General features: G+C 40.5%; 1 protein-coding gene across 3 annotated transcripts in view; it reads right to left on the bottom strand.

Annotated features, from left to right (window-relative positions):
• Nucleotides 1-758: 758 nt before the first annotated feature.
• The window catches only part of DUSP8 (dual specificity phosphatase 8), a 114,699-nt gene continuing 95,891 nt past the window's right edge, over nt 759-19,566 (bottom strand). For all 3 annotated transcript variants that reach the window (XM_060768776.2, XM_060768768.2, XM_060768785.2), the window contains 4 exons: nt 14,243-14,409; nt 12,836-12,995; nt 11,942-12,065; nt 759-11,139 (listed from right to left, as the gene is read on the bottom strand). In XM_060768776.2, the coding sequence (XP_060624759.1) occupies nt 10,017-11,139; nt 11,942-12,065; nt 12,836-12,995; nt 14,243-14,409 (1,574 nt within the window). In that variant the 3' untranslated portion in view covers nt 759-10,016. The remainder of the gene's footprint in view (nt 11,140-11,941; nt 12,066-12,835; nt 12,996-14,242; nt 14,410-19,566) is intronic.

Genomic DNA, 19,566 nt, shown 5'->3' on the forward strand with positions numbered 1-19,566 from the left:
TTCAGGATCGCAGTTTCTGTGATTATATATCAATGTGTAGCCATGTTGGCTATGCAAAAGAGATCGGTACGGCTTTGAAAACTTGCAGAATGGATTGTGTACATTTTGGTTGGCCAAAATTGTTGTTGTTTCATAGACATCAGTGGGCTGTGCCCAGATATACAATTCCTCCTTCATAGCTATATTTGTAATCTGGATGTCATTTTTGCATGTGTCAATCTAGACTTCCAGTCCTTTTCCAAATCTACATGTGATTTCTACCCCACAGACCCACCAAATACATCATGCTAAAATGTACAGTACGATCCCAATATACATGCATTTACTTTCCACATTTTGAGTTATTTGCGACACTCTCTTCTCTCCCCCCCCCCCATTTTTTGCCCCTTTGGAAATAATAGGGTTCACTATTGCTCATATAATTTAAATGGCCATTTTGATGTCTTTCACTGGATTGCAACACTTGGCAGAAATGGATAACTAGATTTCAATCTGTGTATGAGCCCTAAAGGTGGAGATCTCATCCTGTTCCATAGCTTGCAGCTTGGGTCCTTCAAAATGCCCATTCACACCCCACTGTTGGTTTCCTTGGGAAAGAATAGGGTTTACCATACTGGTTGGGCTATGCAGATACCCTCTTATGTGCTGAAGGTATTCAGCTCATCACTGTGCCGCTGTCACCGGTTTCTTCCGTTCAATCCTTCTTTGTCTGTTTTCCTTATGTTTTCCTCCATCCCTCAAGAAACACCCAACACTCATTGTTAAAACATCTATTAGGAATTTATTACAACACATTGTTCCCAAATACAAAAGAAAGGAAAAGAAAGAGAGGGTAAAAAAGCACTGCTGTTTACAGCCTCCAGTAATAAATAAATAAAGTCAAAGCAAGGGCAGAGTGTACCACTCCATCCTGCCAGGCAACATCCAATGTCAGCATTCCTTTAGCAGGCAGAAGGGGATGCATTTTGGTTACCATGACTCATGAGAGAAGGAAGGGAACACACTCACAGACTGAATGCAAGATGTTCATCCCTCACCCACCCCACCCTACCTGTAGCCCACCCCAGACACAACTCAAAATCCATTCCCAGAACAGACAGATGTTGACATTCAACTCCCATTTCATAAGTAATTCTTGCTAATGAACTCCACAGCCAGAGAAAATCTTGTTCACCTGTTGCATATTTTTGCAGATTCCGACCTGTTCTGTATTTGTATCAAGGGCTCAACATCTCAAACGCCCTGCATTAAAGTTTGTTCATGAATATTTGGAAAGTAGGAGAACTTCTGGAACAGAAATGTGGAGTTGCAGAGAAGCGATCAAATGGGATTCTAGATATACCTCCTGAGAAGACTAGTTTGACTCAGTTTCTCCACTTTCCAAAAGTATTCTGAGCAACAATAAATGCAACACACTACAATGAAAAGACTTCCTTTTGCATTTCCTTCCCCAGCTTATCTGGTTTTTATTGCAAAAAACCCCTTTACATGTTGAGTGTTCTAAACTGATTTGCTAGGAAAGTACTGTGGCAAGAAGGGGATGACAAAAGCCAGATAGTTCAGTTCACCAATGTTTTCTGTAATACCAATCCCCGCCCCGCTGAATACTGAGAAGGCAAGACATACTAATTTCCACTGGGATACTAGTCACCAGATGATACAAGGTCTGTAATGAATTTGGGGTGTAAGATGGAAATGGAAAATCCTTTCCAAGTATGTTGGAACAGGCCTCAATTTCTTCACAACCCAAGTGGTGATTTACAGTCAGAATTGTCCATTACCTTAGCCCATATAGGAAACATGGTGCTTTTAGCATTTGGAGAGCTATAATCCTTGGCATGTTTACCTAGAAGCACTTCATTGGAATTAGCAAGATTTTACAATTATCCTATGTGAAAAAGCTCTTTATTTCAAATAAAGAGTCATGTGTCTTGAATCTCTGCAAGTCAGTTTGAACCTCGTTAATTTGAAAATTCTTGTTGATTTGAATGCTTTGGGATGTGTTTATTTTTCTTCTCTCATTAGGGACATATTTGTATAATAGCTATTGTAGAAAATATGGATATGACTTTTTGGAGATTGTTATAAAAACACAATTTCTAGGGTCCCAGGAAGTTGCTGCACTGAAATTAATTTGGGTTGTAGCCCATGGTATCCAATTTTGGGTCCTTCAGTGTTGGAAGACCAGGATTCTCATAATCTCTGATCATTGGATACACTGGCTGGGGTTCCTGAGCTCAAAGTCTAACAATAGTGGGGACCTGGGGCTTGAATCAGTGGCTTTAGAAAGAAGGAAGCTTATTAACACCTTTCATTTCTTTGTCATGAAGTACTACAGTATGACCCTCATATCAGTGGGACTGGTATTCCCACTTTCATTTATCCATATCCAACAAAAATATGTCCTTCATAGGTATTTTCTAGGTTCTCCAGATTGACTCTATAATATTCTTGGGCCAGAAGTTCTTAATTTCAATAGGGTTCACTATTATCCACATTTTCATGTATCCATGTGAATGTATACCCCACAAAGGAATGTATACCCCACAAAATTTGGGGGCCTTACTGTACTTAATTGTATGAAATCATTACAGACCTCTTCACTGTGCCATCTACAAGCATTGTGGCTTGGAGAAAGCTTCTTTTTTGGCAGAGCTTTGAAGAATCCATAGTTACCTAAATGTAAGCTCAATTCCACCTCCTCCTGCTGAAGACATCCAATGACCATAAATGCCACAGTACTGACCAGCTTTAACCTGGGCCTGAAGCCAGGGAAGGTGGTGATGGGACAAGCCCACATATACCCACAACAGAGAAACAAAGATCAACATACATATAAGAAAAATTACATAATAATAATATAATAAATACTTGAATCTATAATTCATACATTGCAATTACAACGTTGATAGCTTATTATCGTTAGCATTAGGATCAGGAGGAAGGCCGGAAAGATCTCCTTGTAAAGGGATGGTGTCCAGTACAGAAGACAGAACAAGAACACATGGGCTACCAGAAGAAACAAAAAGGAAAATAATAATAAATAAAACCAGAGAGCACGCATGAGGGAACAGTCAGAAGGGCAAAGAAACACAGCACAGATCTGAAGGAAAAACATTTTTTTTTGTTATAAGAAGATGCTGCAAGCTAGAAATTCACCATGTAAGATATGGGTGGTAACACCCTTGAATAGTTTAACTCATGAAATAATGTCTAAGTGGCATTCCTTTCCAATTCATTACAAAAAAGTGTTAGAAGCAGGAAAATGGCATTTCTCCAGAATCAATCTGCCACCCAAAGTAAGCTACTTCATGCTAAAGCTGATCCTAGACTTACATTTCAAGATTTGCATTGCAGACACCATATGCCACATTGTCTCGCAAGCATTCAGCCCTACATGGAGCATAGATTCATGTGTAAACATTTTAAAGAAAAAATTGAGAATATTATCAATTGGTATTCCATTTGAGGCCAGGTTGCAATATTAAGGTCTTGTTATTTCCCTTAGCAATTACAACATCTAAAAGACTTGATGTCTGTGTTGCTGTAAGACAGGTGTAATCCAGGATGCAAAATATTTCCCCTTTTCATTTTGATTGTCAACTGGTGGGGTGTAGTAGATAATACCTCCCCCACCATATGAGTGCATACATGGTATTATGGTTCTCATTCAAGATGCTGCCGAGTCAGAAAAAAATCTACTTTAGACAATGGGGTGGACAAAGAATGGGCATCTTATTACAACTGGATGTTATGATCCCTTTGCATTTATTTACTGGTAAATTAGGACTACAATAATAAATTGCAATGCTGCTGCTATTTCCAGGAAAAAGCATATACTAAGTCAACAAGGGCTTCATTTTCATCCCACAGAAGGCTAGACAGCAAGAAAAGCTTGAGGGGATAAGCTTGGGTTAACTTGAGTTTTGTATTTCCTGCTATACAACCTTAGCGAATTAGGCTGCAGATATTGAGACCTTTTGTTTCCCTTTCCATTTTGGGAGGAGCGAGTTCTGCAAGATGACAGCAGTATTCTTATTGTCCCTCCACAGAGAAACTATCTGAGGCTTAAGGACTGCAGCACATGTTCAGGTTCTAAAAAGAGCAAGATTTTGTCTGATTTGATATACTGTAGCAGTTTTATATAATCACAGTGCTTGCAGTCCTGACATTTGGGTATTGGCTGCATCAGACCCTGTCCACTATTCATGTTAGCATGGAACAGATTTCAGGGGTCTTCAGCATTGTTATCAGAGTACAAGCTGTTAATCTTTGTAACTAAATAGGTATCAAAATCACACTATCCCAGTTTACCGTATAAAATGAGCTTTATAAATGAGGAACAGGGTGAGTCAGGCTCACATTGTAGTGATGTCACAATAGCATCCATGCATCTGCAGAAATTTAGGATCAAGATAATCGTATCCATTGTCATGGCCAAGATAGCAGCTGCCATTGAATGAGGTAGGGTTTTTCAGGTCTTGGGTTTTCCAATAGTGTGCCACACACAGGCAACACTGTGCCAGCAGGCAACTACTCGCTACCCTTCAGTCTCCCTGCTCCTTCTAAATTATTTCATTTGAATATTTAATTAAAAATTAGAAAAGCTGGAAAACAACAAAGTTAAGAGAAGGCTTCCAGAAACACCTTTGTTTCTGCTATAGGGCAGTGCTGTCAAACTAATTCCCACCAAGAATCACATCAGCTTTATGGTTGCCTTCAAAGGGCCAGGTGTAATTGTAAACCAGTATAAATATAATTACGTTACTGTGTCACTGAAAGCCTTGCAGGTCACATAAAATGATGTGATGGGACATATTCGGCCCATGAATTTTACATTTGACACGTGTACTTTAGGGCCTCATAAGTAAGTTTAGAAATTAGGCAGGAGTCTGCTGTTGAGTATTTCATTTGTAAGTGTAGACACATTTTTTTAAAAACCCAGCAAAATTAAAATGGTGGGGAGCATCTTGAAGGCTAGATGAGATGGCAAAGTGAGTGTTGCAATCTGTGTGTGTTTGCTTCTTTTGGAGAGGGGATTGGTGTCTTGGGCCTTTGCTTGGGTTTTGCATATGCACACTTGCGTTTTACCTTGGAATGGGTTTGTATCTCTCTTGAAAACCTGCAATTTGATTTCTATGAAACAGCTATATTGTTCAATTTCTTGCAGCAAACATTGTCAGTTGAAGCTGAAACCCAATTTCTGTCTTGTATAGTTTTAGGGGGACACCTTACTTTTCTTTGACAATGGTTTTGCTTCTATTAAATATGTTTTACACCACGGAATTGGGTGTTTTACGAGCTAAAGTTGTGTTTTAGAGTTCAGACACCATCTCTATCATACATTTAGGTTCTAGAGCAAGTTTGAGCCCCATCAGTTTGCCATCTGAGTAATGTATTTCGGGATTAGTAACATCATAGCCACCTTTTTGGTTAAGCATACTCTCTTATATCTGGGTGGGCTGTAAAAGGAGGCTGAGATTTGGAGATTAGGTTATGAAATGAAAGCATGTTCAAAGAGAATTAGAGAACCCCTTAACTGTCAAAGGCATTATTATACTAAAAAGGAATAGTTTGTATGCAAGCTCCATGGAAAGAGGGTGGAAATTATGCACCAGTAATTTAGGTAACTCTGATTCTACTATCTAAAAGATTATTAGTCAGCAACACATGAATTCTGATTATTATATGTCAGAAAGGAAATGAATGGGTGTACTACACTTCTCAATAAAGGAGTGGAGGAAATATTAAATTATGATAATATGCTCTAGATTCCTAATATAAGTTGGAGGAATCTAGAGCATGTTATCATAATGTAATATTTGTCAGAGAACTTGGAAATAGCAAACTACATATAGCCAATTACTTGTAAGCAGCTCTTTTTCTTAATAACAAAGATGTTCCTGTGTTAACAATCCAACATTATTCCTTACATAAAATGACAACAACTATTCAGTTATTAATGTAGGTACAAGGCATGGCCTCATTTAATGAGAGATGAAGAATATCACCTGTTCAAATACTAGGTCAGGCTATGCCTTTTTTATTGGATTTATATCCCACTGTTTTCCCAAGATGAGTTTTAATATGGGTTTGAAACTCAAAATAGGATTCAAGATAGCCTTGTGTACCTACTTTGGAACACAACAGCATTTTGAATCCCTTTGTGTCACAGGCTAATAGGTTACACTACCCAGAAAATGTGAGAAAGGTGAGTTATTTTTTTAAAAAAATCTGTAATTTGAAGTACTAAGAAAATCCTTTGGAACTATTATTGTAACTTAAAGTAATGCCCATTAGTTATTGATTCACATTGTCATATAATGTAAGTTGCTAAAGAGGAGCATTTTATCCACATTTCAGATACATGGTTACAAGTGAAAGACAGATTCTGAACTTTCAGCCAGATGCCAAATATGTTAAGCAGTTGTAGCCGTTGTAGGAGGTGTGACCTTACTGACGAATATGTTAATAAATTGGTCAATTTCTCAATATATGCACCAAAATGTATCCTATCCTATGCCATGACCCCATTGTCCTCTACCACACCGCTCCCAAAATACTATACAGGCCAGCAGGATCACTTCTGAGCTTGCAGCATCTAATTCAAACATATCATGGCAAAATATGTATAACAAAATCTCTGCCTTCTGTGCTGGCAGCTATTTATACTGCCAGGAAACAGACAACCTGATGCAAAAAAACCATGTTATTGCTGCTCCCTGTGGTTTGTAACGGTTTGCAAGATTTGAACCTGAGATTATTATTTTTGTCTTGTGTAGGACTCTATAGTCAATGCTTTTAAAAAATTACCATTCAGCAAGAAAAGAAATGAAAAAAAGAAATGAACATAAAGAATCTTGACTACTTTTTCCTTTTAAAAGCTACACAAATAACCCTGAGGTATTAGCTCAAAAACCAGCATGTGATAGAAAAGGAGCGGATGTAAAATCAGTTAACACGGGGGGGGGGGGGGGGGAGTGCTTTCAGCTTTAAGAGCGATAACTCTGTGCCTTTGTCCCAAAAGGATGAAGCAGCATTGTGGTGTCCCTGTGTCAGGAGCTCTTGAGCTCATGTCTATGCTGCTCCCTGTAAGGGAGGAAGTGTAGTGCAGTCAGCAGTTAAAAGGCATGTTGCCCTCTCCTACACTGTCTTAATGGTATTCGCCGAATTGCCAACACTGTTCTGACATGCTTGTTCATTCTTCTGCTCTAGAATTCCATTTGGTACCAGTGATGGCCAATGTAAACAATATGGACCCCAAGTAGAGCATACTGAAAAATATCTTGTGCAACAGTCCTGTGTAGGGCCTGTAGTGTATACCTCACTTCTTTCCCATGTAATGCGGTCCCAGCTCAGCAGACGATCTGCACACCAGCAGAAGTTATACTTGCTGGAATGGATGCTCTCCACATTATTGGAGCCTTCCTCTATATAGCCAGTGTTTTACAAATCTTGCCACCCTTGCAGGGAGTGGTGACTGGTAACCATTTCCCCATCAATTAGGGATTGTGAAGTGCCATAATGTTTGAATCAGTCCTTAGTATAATTAATGGAAACTGATTCCAACACTTTCATCATCCATGACCAGCCCTGCTAGAAAGCAAAGGAAAGCAGTCACTTTAGACAACAGATTTCCACCTGCAAAGTATGACTAATGGTATGTTATTTAATACAGTATTGTATTTTTGCTATTGGGAAAGGAGTTGGGTGGATAATAACCCAATGCATGACATTTTGACAGTGGACGCAGACAATCTACTTCTGGTATGAAAATGTCTTAAATTGACACCTTTCTAATCCGTATCTTTTGCTGTTCAACTTACATTATTTTTTTTTCCTCATTTTTCCAAATAAAAGAAATTTCCATGAAGGATAATTTCTTTAATCCAAACTTTCTCCAGTGATGTATTCAGATTAGAATTAAATTTCTCTTGTGGATAACATCTCAGCCAATCAACAGCTTTTGAAACATTTATAGTAAGATTTATAGTCGCAGTAATCTTCTTAGCCAAACACGTGAGGGCTGGAAGATGGGTTGCTGAAGTGGAAGATGGAAATGGATCAGCAAATCCGTCCATTCTATGCTGAAATCATCTGTCCTTTCTAGACGTTCCTTTCTCAAAGGGTTATTTGAATCTGGCCATTCACTGGTTCAGCTTTGTCTTTGGACTGCTACTTCATTGGCTGATTTGCATTCACTGGAAAATCCCTGTGTTGCAGGGACTCCTTTGGTAGATGGTCAGCATGTACACAGAGTAGAAATTTGCTCTTTCAGTTGTACGTTGACCCTGGTTTACAGCAGGATCACTACCTAGGGCCTAAGAATCTTAAAGCAATTTTACTATAGTACCAAAACAACACAACTCAAGATTTTCTCCCAAGTCTAGCCCTTTCCATAAAGCCTGGATTCAGTAAGACCAGTATCTGAACAGCTATTTGAAGTAGTCTACCCCATTTGTAAGGGCACAGAATGGCCTGTTTATCACCCATAATTAATTTGGGAGATACCCTGAGCTATTGGAAAGGGACTTATTCTATGGGAATGCCACCCCAGATCTAATATGCCCTCTCTGTAGAGAGGAATTAGATATAAAAAAAACTTTGTTGAAATAGTTGTAATGATCCCACTCACCCCTCCTTACTCTAGGGCTCTTTTTTGAATAGTGATACAAGTGCCTGCCCTTACCACCCTAACCCAATCCCCTTCCCTTGAGTCAAGAAGGGGAAGATTTTATGGCTTTGATTGCAGATGCAACAAAAGTAGGAAGAAGCATTAAGAAGAATTCCTGGCTCAGTTTGCCTTGAAGATTTTTCTCATCTTTTTCAAAAAATAAAAGTGCACACACATGCAGCTGCACACACCCACACGCCTCCTCACCCACACAGAAATTTCTTATCCCACTTTTGGGGGTGTCTGTGCCACTGATGTGAGCTACAGAAGGAGCCACAGGCCTAGGATATTGCTTTGAAACTCATGTTTCAGATTTAAATAGTATACACAGTAAAAACAGAGCTGGAAGTACCGCCCCAACATTGTCTGAAAATCATTGCCAGAATGAACAACTTCAAATAAATTAAAAAGAAAAGTTGAAATATTATTTGTCTCAATAAAAACTGTAGTAAAACCATTTAATGTCTTTTCTTTGTGTTTCTCTCTCTCTTTTTCTTTTATATTATATATAATATATATTTATATATGTATAAGGCTGCTTTTGTGCAGCATTAAAGAATACTAGCCAGAGAAACACAGAGGAGCATGCTCAGTATGGGAAGGGAGGATATAGAAAAAAGCCATTGAAAATTAGCCTTTCCATTTTAAGTACCCCAATCTGGAAAGCAGTCATCAGTACATAAATGTCAAGCCCTGATGGCAATGGGAGGGAACTCCCTTCCTGCAGAGGGAGTGGATGGGCCGTTTTACATCATTTCCTACAGGTCAGATAGGAAAGGATTATTAACAATTGCTAATGCACGCTCAAAAGAAAAGAACCTGCTTCCCTTTAACTTTCCCCATGCAAATCTGCTGATCAAACAACAATAATTATCCTCTGGAAAAACTTTAAATTGGTGGAAGTCTTACACAAATGTAACTCCCTGCCCCAGGTTTCTTTACCCAATCTTTGAAGCTACACCTCAGCTCTCCCATTTCCCCTGGGGAGAAGGAAGCACTGTCTACATGCGAAAGGAAAAGAATCCAGGATTTAAAGAGTTAACACACTCCACCTGCCAAAGAAGGGAATGTGGCTATGGTTCACCTTGGTGGTGGAGGAAGGACCAAAAGGAGGCACTAAGCATGCACCATTCTGTTTCTTGACTTTGGATTCATTTGTCTTTGCCGTCTTCTTCGTCTGAGCATGTGTGCCCTTTGGAAACGCACACAGGCATATAAATAACACCCCCACCCCCACCCATGCCCTTCATCTCCCCAGTTAAATATCTCACGGGGCTTTCCCTACCCACCCACCCGCACACCGATGCACACACGCTTGCTCTCAGATCTCACAAGGTGAATGTCAGGACACCTCTATGATTTCCATGCTGCCTGAAAAGCTAGACTGTTTGCTGATTTTGCCCAGGTCTTCCCGAGACCTGCTCTCAGATAAGGTCTCCTCGAATTCCATCTGGCAACTCCTTCGCTTGAACTGCTTCTCAGTGGTGGTGTCCTCGTGCCAGCTATGCCGCACGTCCCGCTGCTCCCCACGCTGCTTTTCCCTCAGTCTTATCTCACAACTTGCCTGGATTGTGCTGCAGCTGAACGAAGTATAGGTGGTGGCATTGGCAAATAGAGTCCCGCTCCCATTGCCTTTGCCACCCCCCACTGCTGGGTCTGTGCTGAAGTACCAGGGGTTCTCTGATGAAGGTGTGCTAGGGGATTCCAAATGCAGCCCCCAAGTGCCAGCAGAGGTTGGAGTAGATGTTGGCTGTGCCAGCTGTTGCCCCCCACTGGGAAGGCTTAGCCGAAGTGTCTGCTTAAGACTGTCCTCCACACTGCTGCTTTTATGCATGGAGCACACCCCACTGAAATTAAGGCTCAGCCCATGGGCGGGAGAGCCTGCTTGGTGCCTGTGCTTTCGTCTCTGCCGTACTTTAGCTTCTAAAAGGAAGTCAGGACCACTGGGCCAGTCAGGGCTATCAGGGAGAGGAGAGAACTGGCATGTGCCATTGGGACTTGAAGGGCTGTCCAGCTTACAGAGCTTGGGTGTTTCTCCTGCTTCTGTAGGACCTGGAGTCTCCTGCCTCTGCGTAGGGGAATAGGCAGACTTGATGTCTAGGGAGAAGGAACGTTTCAGACGGTTTGTGTCTTGGATGCGCTCTGAAGATAAGTGCAACCCATTCAGTCCTTGTTGTAGTGTCGTTGGTGAGAAAACCTTGGGAACACCTGATGGCCTCTCAGAGTCAATTGAGGAGATTTCCAAGGATGTGGTTTTGAATAGCTCCTCAGCCTTTTCTGAGGTAGACAGAGTCTGCTGCCAGTTGCTTTCATGTGCTTCAGAGTAATCTTGGTGGCATTCTCCCTCACTCTTCTCTCCTTGTGTCTTTAAAGCCTTCAGCAGCTTCAGGCTTCTCTCATACTCTAGGAGCTGACCCAGGAAGTTGAAGTTGGGGGATATGGAAGGCCGCCGGTCTTTGACAAACCTTCCAAAACAAACAGAAGAACAATGTTTATTACGCTGCCTCTCAACTATATTCTTTAGTTCCTTGAATGATACATCTAACTCTGGGAGCATCTAATCATAGCCACCCAAGTAGATGAAGAATCTACCCTTCAATCAACAAACAATTATTGCATTTATCTTTTTCATCCATCCTATGTTTGAAAGAGTCAGGATGCAGCATTATACTTTCAAGACCTTTCACTATGTTTAGGCAGCACCTATTGTCAATTTACACAACCTTCGGGCTCATGAAAATTGCTTCCATAGATTGGGTCTTTGTCTATCTTACTGCAACATGTAGTACTATGCCTTTTGAGTTGGAAATACTAACAGCAGAAACTTACTATTTAAAAAACCAACTCCACATCCAGTCCTGCATCTAAAAGCAGATGTATAGGGGCCAACTGGCCACAAGCCAGGAGCAAAACTGCAGGTGATATTTATGTAAGATTCAATTATGCAAGTTAGCTTCTTAATCTCTCACCTAAGGCATGGGCAGCAACTGAGCCCTCTTCAAGTTCCACAAAATGTTCCTTGCTTGGTTATATACCTCAGTTGATATATCTCAGCAAATGCTTGGGTGCAGTGATTTTCTTATGATCATCATATAGTACTCTATTTTTAGACACATGGAAAATATTCTTCATGTGCATTCTTAAGGGGAAAAAAGCTTTCCTCAAAAATAAAACCTGCCTACATGCATAACCCAAGCAAATTACCTTCAGCTTCTTTGGGGGGAAGCAGGGGGGAGATCAGCAATCTCTTTCAGAAAAAAAACTTACCTGTAGGCATCATCTGATGACATGCCCATAGTCTTCATGATGTATGCAATGGCAATGGTGGCTGACCGGGAGATTCCTGCCAAGCAGTGCACAATCACTTGGCAGCTGGAGACCTTAGCCTTGTCTGCAACAGGGGAAGACAGCTATGAGTAATCTTGCAAAATTCTACACACTCAGACATTTTGAGCAACTGGAGGGCTTTTTGGAACCTTAAAAATTAACAGATTTATTGCAAAATTAGTGGACTAAAGATTATTTCTTGAAAGCTCATGCTGTCAGAAATCTGTGAGCTTTTAATATGCCAAAAACTTTTATGGTGTTGCTGTTATAGACCAACACTTTTGGAAATAATTCTGAAGGAATACTCTTCTTAAACAACAGGAAAAGTAAGTACATAACTTGAAATAACTTGAAAGCAATCAACAACATGCTTCAGGCATACAATTTCTTTCTTAGTTTCCTTGTGCCACATAATTTTTCAAGGAAGGCCAGACAGGCCTAAATTGCCTCTAAAAGTCTCACCAATAATCTCTGGTGTTAAGTGAGACATAATTGTTTTTAATAAACAAAAGTGGCTAGATAAATCAAGCTATTTCTACATGGAACAGCATTAATGTCCCAAGTAAGTGAATCTTGAGAGTTCTTGTATCTGGAGAATTCACCGCCAAGAAGCTTGTTTTGTACTATGGAAGTAGGTATAGCTTTGAAGGACTGAAGGATGTTTTGTACACAGTAAATGAAAAATAATGTCAGGAACAAAACAGAAGTATGCTGCAGTAGGGTGGAGAGAGTGAATAGCTCAGTCATAATGATCTAGGAGGCTTCTGTAGCAACACCACAAAAGCATAGTCCAGAAGAAAGAAAAAGCTCTCAGTAACTGGTTAGAAGGCTTACCAATGAACTCAATGGATTTGTCCAACCAGGGAAGAAGCTTCTCACAGTAATTGTCATTAACCGGAATGCGCATGAAGTGACTGTCACATATGAAGTCTGGCTTGGGACAAGAATTGCTGGCATTGAGGACATAGCTTATCCCATTCTGGGTCATCAGGTCCTGGGCAAGAGTGAGACAAACAATGCAAGTTAGTCCAGTACAGAATCTTTTCATTCACTCTTCCAGGGGTTTGGCTCCATCTCTCCCTGCCTCCTTCTACAGTGTTCACTCTGCAATCTATGGCCGTGCTATCATATAGAGGTGCGGTATATTAGCTGACAGCTTGGCAGAGTTGTCTAAGAAAGAAAAGCTAGAGGAATTCGTGGTTTTTGCCCAATGGAAAAATTGAAGGTTTCCACGAGGAAGTAAAGATGCAGTATTGCACAGATGCTTGCTGTATGCTAAATTTCTAAAGAGGCAGTCTTACACAAAAGTCTCTGGGCTCCATCTCCTATTACATTCCTCCCATTTTCAAATAGTGAAACTCAACACTATGGTTCCTCTTCTGAGTTCATACGGCTCATTTTTTTTCTTTCTGAGCAGTTCTTATGAGACAACCCTAACCTCAGTCCCTAAGAGCAAGAAGCCAAGCTCACATTCCTGGCATTTTTCTCCCTCATTTACTTCTACTCCCTGCATAAAATGTTTCCTACTCTCCTTTCTGTGCTTCTAGTTTAGATCCTTCCACTTAACCCTCCCCTGGGACAAGAACGCCCAACTGGCTCCCTTCTGTCCAGGATATGTGCCCACTGGTATTTTAACAACAACTATGGTTTCCTTCTCCTTTAATTTTATTAGGTTTTCTTTTTCCTTTAAGTAGAAATCATTTCCTTGAAGTGATATCATGGTTCAGGCATTCTGGCTCCTTTTGAAAGGACACTGCCTGTTCTATTCCTCTCCTGCTCCCAATGTACATCTTTGTCCATTTCAGAGTTGACTCAAAGGGCTCTTTGGTTGCAGATGTGGGCTGCAGGATCTATGTTGTCTTGTACCTCAATTCAGCATCAGTCAGAACTGAATGCCAAACCAATACTTCATCATCTGGCTCCAAGGCTTGACATGGAAGAGCTAAAGTCAGTGTTATTCTTTAGCTTGGCTTTCAATGGATCTTGGCAATAAACATCTGTCTCTCCTTTCAAATCTCCCAGGCTCAACTTTGCTGTCTTGATGCTCTTGATGCTGCTAATGTCCTTAACTCTTCAGAGGAAATTCATATATTGAATCGTTGCCCATCTACAAAATGCTCCCAGAAGATAACACTGTCTCTATATTTTTTCTATACTGTCAATGGAAGTACTTTCCCACCCAGTTCCCCAAACTCTTAAGGGTTCTACAAGGCAAACACTTCACTTGCTGTCAGACTGTACCTTATTTAAGACATCTTTCTGGGAGCCGAGATAGAGGTGAGGCAGGATGCGTGTTGGGCCAACGTTGGCCACTGGCATGCATGGCTGGGAGATACTCATTGGCAGGATTGCAGTGGGCTTCCCTTCACAGAGTCCTGGGAAGCAAGATGAGAAGGCAGCAAACCCCCCTGAAGGAAAAAAAAATGACAAGAAATGAGACTGAGCAACAGTGAATGTTTTACATGCATTGTTAGCCCTCCACATTCACTCCAGTTAAGAAAGATTTTAAAAAAACCCACAAATTAAAAATGCTATTTTTAACCCGAGTGTAAAAAAAAACTCTATGGTCAATGTCTAAGCTGACCATAGAGTCACACTGGAGGATGTTGAGATTCCTAGTAAGAGCATTTAATACAAATCTGTGAATAATCAAATCTGCAAAAGTCAAACCCGCAAATGTGGAGTGTCGACTGAATAAGGCATCTCTCTGTGAGCTGTGTTTAGAATCTACAAAGCTTCCTTCTTACTCTGTTATGATCATGACTGCCATGCTGGTCTTTTAAACCCTCTTTCCTTGCTTTGTCATACTCAACCTCCTTTCAACCAAGACCCTAGTCCTCTTTTCTTATAATGCTGCCATTGTTTCCACACTCTTGAAGTGTGAAACACTTTTTGTACAGTATTTGCACTGCAGAGATTTAGAGCACCCCTTCAGTGGTGTTGGGCTCCAATGCCCATCAGCCCCAAATATCACTGCCAATCATCAGAATTGTTTTGCAGTGCAACAGAAATAGGAGCGCTGCTATGTTAAATTATGGCTCACAATGCATTGCTTTTATTAAGACTAACTAAAAACAAAACAAAACAGCAAGGAAGCTTTTGAGATGCACAGAACTCTTCAATTATGTACATTGACAGAATGCTATCCAGCCATGCATTTTAACCACCAGGGTGCTCTTTCTGCTTTTTGTGCTTTTTTTGCATGGCAGAGGGTTGGACTAGATGGCCCAGTTGGTCTTTTCCAACTCTATGATTCTATGAACTTTCTCAGATGAGTTAAGTATCTTGTAGAAAAGTTTAAAAAATGATCTGGAGTAAACAAGAAATACAAATAATTTACACTTTGTGAAAATAAACATGTTGCCTCAATCAGGAGACATGTGATGCCTACAGCAATGCTGTCATCAGCACTGAACACCAAACTGATCACACTGCACACTCTAATATGCTTGTAAAAATTCACATTTTAAATCTGAGATTAATGATTCAGGCCATTAATCATATCCAGTAAGTGCCTCATTCTTTCAGCTCTCGCTCTAATAGCAAACAGAACCCGGATTTACTATTACCCACTTCTTTTTCTATTATTGTACATATTTTTCAGGATTGACTTTTAGTTGTTCACTGATTCCAATCTGTTAGTGAGCCCACGTGGCTAACTATAATCCTTACAGGCTCTTCAGTGGAATAAATTACTTTCCCCAATACTCTTTAATGTTTTAGGGGTTGTTGATCAGTATGTTACAGATTTTCAACTCATTCCAAGGCAACCAAGTATCTTAGTGAAGAGAGAAGTAATAGTTATAAACACGTAACGCTAAACAAGTTACACTGAAACTGCAGGGGGTAGGGAAGAAGCCAAAGTGTGAGCATGTGCGTGTGTTGTGTGTAATTCTAGGAAAGCAGAAAATAAATTACCTGCACTGGAATTTAGCCAGGAGTCTAAAGGATAATTTTACTCTTTTATAAATAGCCCCCTGGGAATTTTGGCAGCCACACATGAGAAAGGCTGGTTATCTAAGAAACAGCATGCCTAGCTGTTGCCACTATTGTTATGCCTTGGTTTAGAAGGAAATATGGTTGCCTACAACAGCAGTTTTTAAAAAACTGACCTTTAGGAGCCACTGCAAGGTAGACATGATGGCCAAGGAAACCAACTTGGTTCCTCTAAAAGCCCCAGAGCATTTGTTCCTACCCCACACCTTTTTCTATCTCACAGAAAATTCACTTTAAGGGGTGCACTATCTCTTCATTTGGGGGGCTCCCTGGATATGCTGGGCCTTGCTGTTACTCTATGTGAAATCATAAGCATGAAGTTGGATCTTCAGCTGGGCAGTCAGGAAACTGAAAACAATTAGAAAGTTGGTTTCCTAAATGTATTGTTGAAGGCTTTCATGGCCGGAATTACTGAGTTGTTGTAGGTTTTTTCGGGCTACATGACCATGTTCTAGAGGCATTCTCTCCTGACGTTTCACCTGCATCTATGGCAAGCATCCTCAGAGGTTGTAAGGTCAGACTCACAACCTCTGAGGATGCTTGCCATAGATGCAGGTGAAACGTCAGGAGAGAATGCCTCTAGAACATGGTCATATAGCCCGAAAAAACCTGCAACAACCCAGTGGTTTCCTAAATGCTTGTTTGGACAAAGAGTGGGTTCTAGATCTCAAACAGAGATAAGAAGTAAATAATTCTAGCAATAGAAATTCTAGCAGCTGGAGGGAATCAACACAATTTCCTGCAGAAGGGAGTCCCACAGCCTGGAGCAGCCAGAGAGAAGTCTCTCTTACATGATCTCACCAAAGGTGGTGCTGGAACCAATGGAGAACCCTCCCCAAGGTTCTTAAAACTCAGGTCAGCTCATTCAGTGGTATAGGGTCATCTAGATAATCTGGAGACAAGCTGGTCATAACCAGTACTTTAAATTCTGTCCAGAAATGGACCAGTAGAAAATAAAACTGTTTCAAATAGGGTGGATGACATAATCCCCACAATCAGCACTAGCCAGCAGCCTGACTTCAGACTTTCTGAAGTTTCAAAAGGCAGCCCCACACACAGTGTGTTACAGTAATCTAAATGGTATACAATCAAGGCACATGTCATTGTAGCTAATTCTTTCTTCTCAAGGAATGAGTGCAGCTGGTGCATTTGTTTTAACTGTATGAACATATTCCTGGTCACGAATAAAACACGGGTACCTAGATTCAGGGTACACCCTGATACATCCACTACAGCTGGTCTAGTCCCTAATCTGTCCCACTGTGACCAGAACACCCCTGTCTTATCTGGATTAGCTTTCAACTTGGTCACTCTTGTCTAGTCCATTAGCAGAAACTAGTTTAGTACAGAAATGACTTTTTTTTTAGTTCAATGAAAATAGGGAGCTTAGGGGACAATAACTGCATTTTTAAAAAGTAACTGTACAAACACTATCTGAATGGGTTGACCAAGAGCACACCAAATGTTTTCTTGCAGCCGCAGAGGAAAAATTTGCAGCAATCTTTTGAGGAAGCAAAGTTGTCTTTGTAGCAACTTCTAATTAACAAACTCCTGGTCAGATCTGAGAAATCTCTCAGAGTCAATTGAAAAATACTTGCCTAGGCAATGATTCCCAACCGGGGTAGATACCACCTTTGTAGAATTCCTAAAAATTATGAAGAATTTGTTCCCTTTTGATCCCCATGCCATTGTCCTACAGACAATGACTGCCATAGATTATCTATCTACAACCTTTTGACAAACTGGAAGCCACTTTAGATACTTGCCACTTTAGATACTAGTCCCCATCTCCTGCTGCCCATCATTGATGTGCCGATTACTGTTTTCCAGCTACTAGTATAATTCATATTTTGTGTCTTCTAGCATTGCAATTGTAAACTTACTGTAAATGAATAGCTATATACTGTATTTCTTTGATTGCAAGACACTATTGATTTTAAGATGCAACCTAATTTCAGTACAGTCACTATCAACAGAAATACATGAAATACACCTGCGATTCTAAGACACAACCCATTTTTAGAAATGTTTCTCTAGAAAAAGTGAGTCTTAGAATTGAACAGATACAGTATTTGTTCTTAGAGAAAAGAGGACTTTTTGTTACTATTATGGTAGGACCCAAATTCTTGGATAGCATAACTGGTGGTGCTTCAGATATGAAAGACTGGAAACCATGGGCCAAGGGACTCTCACCCAAGATTGTTCAGTGGCATCTGTTACTGGTAAATCTCATCTCTTAATCCACCATCTGTAATCTCTATCTGAATCACTGCAAACATTGCTGCAGGCCTTTGTACTTGAAACAGACCTACGTCAGAGTCATGCAGCATTTCAGAAGCGCCTCTCTCTGCCTCTCTCTCCCCTCCCCGCATGCTCTTTCATTGGGGCTCCCACTCATGTACACAGAGCTCTTTTCTATTTCATGCCTGAGTGGCTGGCTGCTTAAGCAGTCCCATGTACAGCACTAATTAGAAAAGTGAGGCCTTACACTGGGTGGCTGGCCATGGTATTTGGAAAGAGATGGCAGGATTTTATTTCTGAGCAGACCTCAAAGGGATTTCTTCATGGTCAATGTGTTGCAGGACACAACAGAGCAAGCAGCATCTGTAATCACAATAATCCTGTTCCAGTGTGCAGCTTCAGGCTTAGTTGTATTCCAATCAGTTCCCCCAAAAGCTGAGTACAGAGAAAATGTGACTTCTTTAATTCTCAGTTTTAATAGGAAGTATCTGAAAGGTTTGCTTTCCTAACATATTGGACCAATGTGACCGAAGTGGAAATTGCTTCAATGTTAAGTGGAAAAGTTGTTTCTAAATCAATTTGGCAATAGTCTTTTTACAAAGGGTCTGCAATCCCCAGAGCCCATGCTAGGCACATTGTAAAGGTCACATTTTATATGGAGTACTCTTGCTGGTTTCTCTCAGCAGGAAGTAAAGCTTGATGTCAAAGCTCATATGAGACTTGTGGTTTTTCTTTTGCGATACCCTTGCTTTGAGTAAAGTAAATGAATAATTCTGAGCTACACCTTGACAAGATTTTATTTTGTTTTCCTACAGAAATGACTACTTACCAAGAAAAAAACAAAACAAGATATGCTTATTATTTTTGGTGAATTAAATTACCTCTGTGTTCCAAATGTACACAATAGAAACACTGACACAAAAATTAACAAAGACTTGTCAGTTTGGGGCATGAAGAGTTAATATTATGCCTTACAATACCGCCTCCCCTATGGCTCTTTGTAGCATGACATCACCCACTCAATCAGGATATTAAATAAGAATGAATGAAACAAGATTAGCACAGGTGCACATGAGCTCTGGTTACTCTTATCTTCCTCCACCCTCCCTCCCCACAACTGCATCAATTGCACCAGGACGCATAAATCATAGGTTTGATAGGCATGAGTGTAATTCTCCCTTTTATCGTGGACTGAGAGAACTGAGGAGGGGGATGGGAATGAAGAATAATTTGGGAATGAAAAGGCAAACATCTGGAAATACTAGAAGCAATCCCACTGTATACAAGTGGGGAAATATGCTGTTATCATATGAACACATAAAATTGTA

This window comes from Anolis sagrei, chromosome 1 (genome assembly GCF_037176765.1).
Source record: "Anolis sagrei isolate rAnoSag1 chromosome 1, rAnoSag1.mat, whole genome shotgun sequence".
Classification (NCBI taxonomy): domain Eukaryota; kingdom Metazoa; phylum Chordata; class Lepidosauria; order Squamata; family Dactyloidae; genus Anolis; species Anolis sagrei.